Genomic DNA, 9,142 nt, shown 5'->3' on the forward strand with positions numbered 1-9,142 from the left:
GGTTTTCTAACAATAACACACCTTTTATTCTCTCATTTGCACAACTGTTATCTATTTGTTAGTGATGGAAAGGGAATCTAAGACCTGCTTGAGACCCCACAGAAGGGGGGTGCAGGGGGGGGGGTTGGGCCATTTTAAAATATTTCAGATGATAATATTTATTTAATTAGTAAACAAAGTAAACACATGAGGAAACAATGATGTTGCTAAGCACAAAATATATAAATAAATAAAATAGAATAAAAAGAAATTGGAATTTTGATTCACTTCTCCAATAAAAGGAAATTCAGACAACAGCCATATTAGTTGTTTTCTAAATATAAAATGTCAAACCAGTCACAACTAGTTTTCTATTTTCAGCTGCTTCTGTGATTGCTGGTTAAACACAAATATCCACATCCTCAGCCTCACACAAGGCAGCACGCTTGGCCCAGTGTTCCAACCGGCTTAACATCTGCCGATGGGGTCAGCATGCAGTAAGTCCCAGTGGAGATTGTATTACGGTTAGCAAAAAGCCTAGTTGCAAATGGTTCATTTCTGGACTTTTTGTTGTTGTCAGATTCCAAAACCAACACTTACAATAAATAATGTTCAAAATGAATCATTTAAAAAAACGGTCAATCATAAACAAAGTCACACACACATTGAGATAAAACCAGGATTTACACCATGTTTTGTTTTGTTTTTTTTCATTTTGTCCCCCATGTCAACTGTTATCTACAAGTAAAGAAGATCACAACTGGCTACCAGTACAGACAACTGCCCATGTCCAATTCATTCCAGATAAAAAGATCCTCTCACACAGACACACTTGCCACACTTGAACAAATTGTCTTCACAAGCAAGTTTTTTTTTTTTTTCTCACCTTTTTTTTCAGGCAAGGAAGAATGCAGGACACTACAGTTCAAACCGGTAGCAGCTATACTGAAGCTAATGGGCTGCTTTGATCTTTACAGATGGACTGAATAACATTAGCTCTTTTACTGCAGCGAAATCCTATTTATGTTTGATATTAAAGAACTGTAAAAGGTATGGCCTCATGCTCTGACCCTGTAGTCTCATTGACCTTACTAGCAGCTGGGTTTTTTACTCCTCTTTTCTCTGCACTGCTTACTTCAGTCTCCAAGGCATTTCAGGCCTTTTCTTCCAATTCAGGATGGCCAGTTCCTTTTAAAGTCAAGAAGGGAGTGTAAAATGTTTCCACTTCAGCACAAGAACACACTAGCTGCTTTTCTCCAACCTGCAACCAAAAACATCACAGATGTTTTTTTTTTTTTTTTTTTTATCGTTCTTTCCTCTCAAATTCTCTTATATCATGGTAGTAGTGGAAATCATCAGGGTAACAATCTTATATAGAAATGGGAAAGTTCTTCTAATTTCCAATCACATAAATATCTTGGCTGGCATAACTTCTGCAATTAGCCAATTTTAAGGTAATTTGGTTTAAACAATAATTTGGTTTCCATAAAGAGTTAGCAGGCTAGCCCATCTGAAAAAAATAATGCAAGTCTTGAGTGTTACTATTATTTTTAATCTTTAATCCTTCAAATCTACTGTATGTTGTTTTAAATATTGCAACCTGGCTTCAGTGTTGACCAGAACATGTTAAAGAAATGTTTCCCACAATAAATCAATCCTAGTGTTGCATTATTGCTTATTTCTAAATAGTCATTGTGAATTACTCCTCTGCCCTGGTGTCAATACTTTTCTTGTCCATCCATGTTTAATCGTCCCATACACACACACACACACACACACACACACACACACACACACACACACACACACACACACACACACACACACACACACACACACACACACACACAGATATGGAGACTTCTCTTCATGCCAGATATGCACAATTCTCCCTTGACACCCCACACTGCCAGTCCCACTCCATTATGCTTCACCTTTGATCACTGCACAAAGTGAAGAGTTTGGCGAGCCCTCAGATACCTCCTCTTCCAGCTGTTGCCAGGAGTTCTGCCATTACAGTCGGCTGGCACCGCCATCGGCAGCTGCCACCTTTGCCTAGAGCAGCACCTCTGGCTGAGCAGATGCCTGATGTCCATGTGCTTGTGCTGTCTGACACTATACTGTTACACATGTGTGGGCAATCAACTGGGCACGAGCCCTCACACATCTACTTATCTGTGGCTACTTCTGTGGCACTGTCTGCTGGTGTGTTTAAAATTCATGGCCATGTGGTGATTGGGAGTTTGCCAGGCTTCTTTCCATCAGACAAGGGACAGAAGCTTGCCTAATGGCTAACTAATCCTGAGAGGGAATGATGGCTGGCCCATTTCCAGATCCAAAGACGATCCATGCAAGATATTGCAGAACTTTCTTGTTGTGATAAGGTCACAGAAAACTCGAGGTTGTTCAGCACTGTGGGCTATTTTAGTGATTCCACACATGCAGGTCAGTTTGATCAATGATGCAGAAAAGCAGAATTCAGTCATGACAGATGATAGTGGTCAAATCTAAAAAGGCAAAACACTCTTTTGGTACCATGCTGGCATGAAATCTGCCTGACATTAATCATGTTGCTGCGATGCCAGCTTTGTTGGAACATTCAAATCTCATTGACTCTATCTGGTGCTGACTTAGGCCATAAATATGATAGAATACATAAATATAGATAAAATATTGAAGACATCTCATTTAAAACGGCACTGGACTTGATACAAAAGTTAAAAACTGTAATGATACAGGCTGGAAGTCTATTAGATTTGATTATTCACATTTCTGAAAAGATGAAAATGTTAAATGATTAAGTTAAGTTTGGTCATCGGCTGCACTGAAGCATGAGAGGGATAAAGGGCTCTACCATTTTACACTACTTGCAGAAATTATCAACAATCCTTGTGGTAAAATGTCAGGAAGATAATATGGTAAGACAATCTGCGAAGCAGTAGCTTAAATGTTTTGGAATACCTACAGTAATTTCAACTTGTGTTTAATGGCTTAATTTTTGTTTAGAGCCACTTTAAAAGAAAATTAATCTAACGCCAAATTCATTTTCAGCAGGTAAGGTTTGACCAGAGACAGCTGAGATTCATGGACACATGCTATAACAGCAGGCCTGAGTGTGTTTGCTACAACCATACCCTTCCACAAAAACGTAAATTCAGGAGTGGGCCTATTTTATATCACATCTAACGAGTTTTGCTTCACTTTAAACAAACTTTGTATGCTCTGATAGGGAGATTCTTTTAAGCTGACCAGAGAGCTAAAACTCAATGTTTTGTGAGGATGCACACCCAGCAATTTTTTTTTTTTTTTTTTTTTTTTTTTTATGATTTGGAAAACTACTTTTATTTGTTATTTGCTTGACAATTGTTTTAACTGGTCATGTTTGACTGGGTGGTTGATAACAGTTTACTTTAAATTGACTTTAATATCTTACTTACCACTTTAAATACAGAGTCAGAAAAGAAAAAGAGCTCCAATCGAGACGACACAAACATAAACCATATGCAGTCAGTTATAGTAAGATTGTGGTTATGATCACTTGAACCACAGACATCTCTCTCTCTAGATAGATAGATAGATAGATAGATAGATAGATAGATAGATAGATAGATAGATAGATAGATAGATAGATAGATAGATAGATAGATAGATAGATAGATAGATAGATAGATAGATAGATAGATAGATAGATAGATATACATTTTAATTTTTTGCCAGTGTGTTTATGTGGTGTAACAGAGGCAGAAATATTCAGTACCTGTGAATAAAGTAACACAAAAAATATCCAGTGTTCAAATAAATGAAAGAACGTTACAGAGAACTCTATTTAACCGGCTTTTTTCCCCCAGCGTTGGAGCAAGGGCAGCTGATGTTCGGGTTGCAGAATATGCACAAATGCAATTAAAAATAACTAGTATGTTGGCAAAATGTGCAGTCTCTGTGGATCAGCCAATTGGACAATACTCAGTGTCATACCTGTACAGATAAGGGAGTTTATTCAGGGTTTCAACAGTCAATTTTTTAACACGCAAATAGCTGTACATTTCACATGCTGCAATGCCCTTCTATTCTTAGTCTTAATTAACAGGTGCTGCTGATCCTGTTGCTAACTTGCAGTCTCACAAGCTTATTATGCCTTTTCATGTTATCAAATGACTGTTCCCATCAGCACAGCACACCAACATAAGATGGTCATATTGCAAAGTGTGTTTCAGGGATTCTTTAGCCAACTTTGGCTCAGTGACATCTAAATGACTTCTAGTCTTGTGTATGAGAGGAAACATGGAAACGTCAATAGCAATAAGAAAAAAAGATTGCCAGCACAATCACAGGTAGTACACCATCTGCTAATCATCGTTGGATCATTGACATTTTAATTCCCAGTTTACCTATTCGGAAGGAGAGCGGACCACCGGAGGTGCTTCTCACCCACATGGCTAACAAGAGCAGAAGCGCCCAGGCTGTGAGCATCTTCTATGACTCCTCATGGGTCCTGCCCCGGGTGTGCCCCTGTCACATCCACCTGAAATATAATCATACAAGAGCATATCATTTATACCCATGCATTGTCTGACATCAAGAGAAAAAACACAGAAACAATTTGGAGTGCTTTCATATCACATGGGTTCTCTCTGTCTCTTTTATCAAATGCTGGGAATCTGTCAGTCTGATTCTCATGGGAGTTTCAGTAATGGTCTCTGCCTACTGATGAGTTTTTACTATTTTCATTGGAGAAGAATAAGCTAATGGAGGCTACTTATTGCTTTGCATTTAGAAACACATCAAAAATGCCCAAATTTAGACACATACATTTGCTCCTGTGAGGTCTCATAGGCAATCACTCAGTCAGGTGGTCTGACTGCTGTTCATCTGTTGGCCACTTATCCTGTTGCAGAGAGGCAGATGTATCACTATTTGGTTTTTTACACTTTCCTTCACCTTTTTCACTGCCTCCATGTGAGTAAATCTCCATGACAGCTTCCTCTCTCTGACACAGACAGAAGATTGTAGCAAGTAAAACAAACAAATGCACAGCACAAATGCTTGAGTGATAGTTGAACAATTTCCCTGAATTTCAGAAATAAACCCTTTTATACTCTCCTTTTCACCTCCAGACAGAAGAGTTTGGATGTAAAAAAGGATAACCCACCTCCCTCACTTGTGATATATTCCCTGTGTTTTTATACTTTAGTGGTTGTGTAAAGCACTTTGGAGGCTTTGGTTGTATCCATATAAATAACAATGACATGGACATTTGTTAGACCATTATTTACTGCACATCTTTTAATCCATTTAAGTAGACTAAAACTGAGTTTACTGTCAGAAATTGTTGTTGAAACGTTAATGGTGGATGGCAAAAACAAACAAGAACAGCTACATAATAAATCAGAATTGATTTGATAGTTGTTTTTCCCTTCAAAAGATCCACAGCAGTGGGGGTAATGAGGTGCACTTGTGCCTTTTAGAGAGGTTAGTCTTGGAAATAATATAAAGTACGCAAGAAAAACGGGGATTTCATTGAAGATTTTACAGGAGTGATAAATCCGAAATGACTCACAATTCCCTTTATGAAAGACGAATGCAATTACTTGATAAAAAAAAAAAGGGTTATCTCCATTGAGATCTCTCCGCAGAGTTCTTGGCATGCATACAATGAACGAGCAAGCATGCAAATACTTCAGTTGTGAAATTACAAGTAGATTTTCATTTATTAGTACAAGCTTCTTCAGACTTCAGCTAATATCGAAACTTGTGATTGATTTTGTTCAGAGTATGACTGCTCCATCTGAAACAATCTACACTCAGACTGCAGAGTTTTATTCTGCACTCCACGCCATTCTTAAACAGTTTTATTGGTTTTTATCTGGTGCTTATGGCAGCCATTAGAGTATGGTGACATTCAGAAAAGCAGTCTGAGATGATGTTAACTTTGTGGCCTGACGCATTTTGCTTCTGAAAGCAGCCATTAGGAGATGCTAAACTGCGATCATAAAGCCATCGAAACAGGAATCAATGATCTGATACTCACATGACACGAAAGGGCTCAAAATGTTTCCTGAAAGCATATTTTTGTGTTATTTGTGCCTAATTATGATCTTGGGGATAAACTGGGACTTGTCAGATCATGCAATGACCTTCCATTTTTCTATTGCACCATTATGTTGAAACCATGCTTGCCGTAATGTCAGCGTTTTAAGAACCATGCCACACTCATGTCACTTACATCTTTTCTTTTTCACCGTTGGTTTAAGTTTCAGAATATTTCTTCTCTGCATCTTTATGAATATTTTGAATTTCTGTCATGCGGTTGGCTAAAATAAGCTTTAGACCTACAACACCTCCTCTCAAAGCTTTTACAGTTCTGACTGGTTGGATGTTTCAGGTTTTCATTCTGTTGCTGGGACATTCACACTTTGCGAGTTGTTAAAATCACACTTTTCTATCCGGTGGGTTGATGTCCCCAGTGTGTTGTTTACTGACCTGCCTGAAATGTTTAGGTTGCATGATTCAAGGTGCGAATGGCCGTGAAACTTCCTTGGGAGGAGAGTCAAAGGCCCACTATAAGTGTTAAATAGGGGTTGTTGATGTCTCCCGTTTAAAACATATTGCACTTCTTTTTCCTCTTTTTCATCCCATCTGTTTTCCATGGCCGGAATATGGACCTCATTGTCTTCAAAAACATCCCTTATACTTGACATTAAAGTGTTGAGCATTGCGGCATCACCAGCGATGAACTTGAAGGAACAGATGACGTAGAAAAAGATCTTCTTTAGCCTCTGTGGCTTATTTATTTGTGCAGGACAAAAACGTACATTCTCTCTTGGAGGGAATCTCAGGCACAACTGAAAAGGGAGAAAAAAAAATCCTTTTTCTTGGGCGCACTCTGCAGACGCGAATGTGATGACGCAGACCCCAAACTGTAAAACTGCGCCTCACCTTGGCAACAATCATAAACAACATCACTTATGGCAAAAATACATAAAAATGTTTCCAACATGAGTACACAAATAAAGTCTCTTATCACACTGAGTCTAGATCTCAAGGGCTAGGGTTGGTTTATATATCTGTTAATGGTTAATCTGCAGACTCTTCACTGCAAGGACTCCAAATGCAATATTGTTTGATGCTGCGGATGAATGCCTCATGCTTCGGATGGACCATTTTTTGTAGGGGTGGGTGGTGGTGGTGGGGCTTGTTTGAAGAAAGCTTATGTAACTCCCAGAAACCACTGGGGGCCAATGTAGTGAATCAGCATTTGCCTCGGGGGATATGCACTGAAGCCCAGGGATAGCTGGCAACACCCCCAAAACCCTGCACAAGTAAAAATTCAATTACTACAAATAGTAAGTGAATTTGTGTTTTGGCCATTGGCTTTTGAAAAAATGGTGAAATTCTGTTTTATTTAAACTAATATTCAGTCTGTCAATTATTTTGTTTCATTTATGTTAATCTTTTGATTTCTGTAAAAGAGGCACTTATACTAATGCTTCAAAATAAGAAGGTGCAATGTACCATTGTCAAAACTGTACGTTCAGTGACGTTTAGAATCATAAAACAGTTCTGAAAAGTGGTCATTGTAAGTTTCTACTGCTGTTAACAATCATGCCTTTGCTTTGTCATGATTATTTCTCTTTTTTTTTTTTCTTCTCTAAAAAAGCATCTTTTCAAAGCTTGTGTTTGCTTGCATGCTTTCAGTCCAAAGGGAAGCTCGGTTAAATTTATTCACCCCAAAAAGGGAAACTCAATTTGCTTTTATTCATTGTATTACTGAGATAAAAAGAACTTATTTTGAATAATTCCTTTGCCATTTGTAGTTTGTTGTTTGCCAGAAGAGAAAGAATTAAAGGAAATGGTTAAAATAAAAAATAAAAAATTTAGTAAAAAAAGCTAATTATACTCTTTGAGGCTATATAACTCAATCCTTGTAAAAGACGATTATTGTATCTGAAATAGCTTGAGGAGAGCAAAGACTCAGCAGGACTAAAATCTGATTGGCCGAAGTCCGTCCTGTAGCTGGATGAGCCATATTTCTGCTGCCAATCTTTTAGTAAACAATGCAGCTGACAAATAAAAAGAGAGAAAAAAACCTTCATGGTTTTTAGATAGCATCAAGATAGCATTTCGGCTAATCCTTTCCACTTTTTAGTTCTACTGCTGTTTTTTTCCAGCATGCAGCTTAACTTGATGGTCTAATACTACCTACACTAACAGACTTACTGCTGGAGAGCCCTGAGCTGTTGGATGGATTATCAGCACATCATGATTGTTGAGTACTGGAAAGTCCCTGCAGATTGTACTGGACATATGGGTGGATTACGGTGCTTTGTTGTTCAATTAGCCTGATCCCATACACAAAAGAGCAGATCTTCTTTGTTTGCTACTGAAAGCCTTATTTTCTTCTACAAAGTAGTGTTTTCACTCCAAATGAAAAATAACTGAGAAACACAAAACAGTAAGCAAAGCAGACTCTGCACACTTGAAAGGAAATATGGCCAATCAATACCAATCATTGCTCAGATATGTAACAGCAGCTTACACAGGCTAAATCACCTCTCAGAAGAGACAAAAGCCTTGACAAGCTTTAGACTGATAGCGCAATCTGTAACACTAATAGCTCCTCAGTGAAATTGTCTCATTCTTTTCGGTTCAGCATGAATTTCAATACCCTCAAAACAGAAGCAGAAAGAAAGTTGAATGATTGCCCTCATTTTTCAGCCCTCTTAAGTGCTTGATATCACTTTTAGTTCAGCTTCTTATCTGAGGTAGACAAACAGAGATCGATCTCCATCTCTGCAACTGCACCGAAGCAAAACTAACAAAAACACATCCTGCTCCTTCAAGTGGTATGCTTTGAAAAGCACAAGTAAAAGCAATGCTCACAAGTATTATTTAAATACTAGAAAAAAAGAAAAATGAAAAGCTCCATAAACATCCGATGTTCTACTAAGCTTTGTCATGACTTGTGCAGATATGCTGAGAAATTAATTTACTTAAATGTCCAGGCATCATCTTTTAATTTTCTTTTCTGTTGCAATGCGTCTGTCTCTTTTTTTTTTAAAACGCAGAGTAGACTTCAACTGGTCAAGGTTGCAGTACTTATCAATATATTTGGTCTTTCCAACACCATGGAGGAATTCTCCATCTACAAGAAGCCACAATGCAG

General features: G+C 38.1%; 1 protein-coding gene across 2 annotated transcripts in view; it reads right to left on the reverse strand.

The window, feature by feature from the left end:
- Positions 1-4,449, reverse strand: part of grik4 (glutamate receptor, ionotropic, kainate 4) — a gene marked incomplete at both ends in the record, with an annotated part of 175,185 nt that extends 170,736 nt beyond the window's left edge. For both annotated transcript variants that reach the window (XM_079245816.1, XM_079245815.1), the window contains one exon: positions 4,368-4,449. In XM_079245816.1, the coding sequence (XP_079101942.1) occupies positions 4,368-4,449 (82 nt within the window). The remainder of the gene's footprint in view (positions 1-4,367) is intronic.
- Between the last annotated feature and the right edge of the window lie 4,693 nt (positions 4,450-9,142).

The sequence above is a fragment of the Telmatherina bonti genome (assembly GCF_933228915.1).
Source record: "Telmatherina bonti genome assembly, chromosome: 9".
In the NCBI taxonomy this organism is placed as follows: Eukaryota; Metazoa; Chordata; class Actinopteri; order Atheriniformes; family Telmatherinidae; genus Telmatherina; species Telmatherina bonti.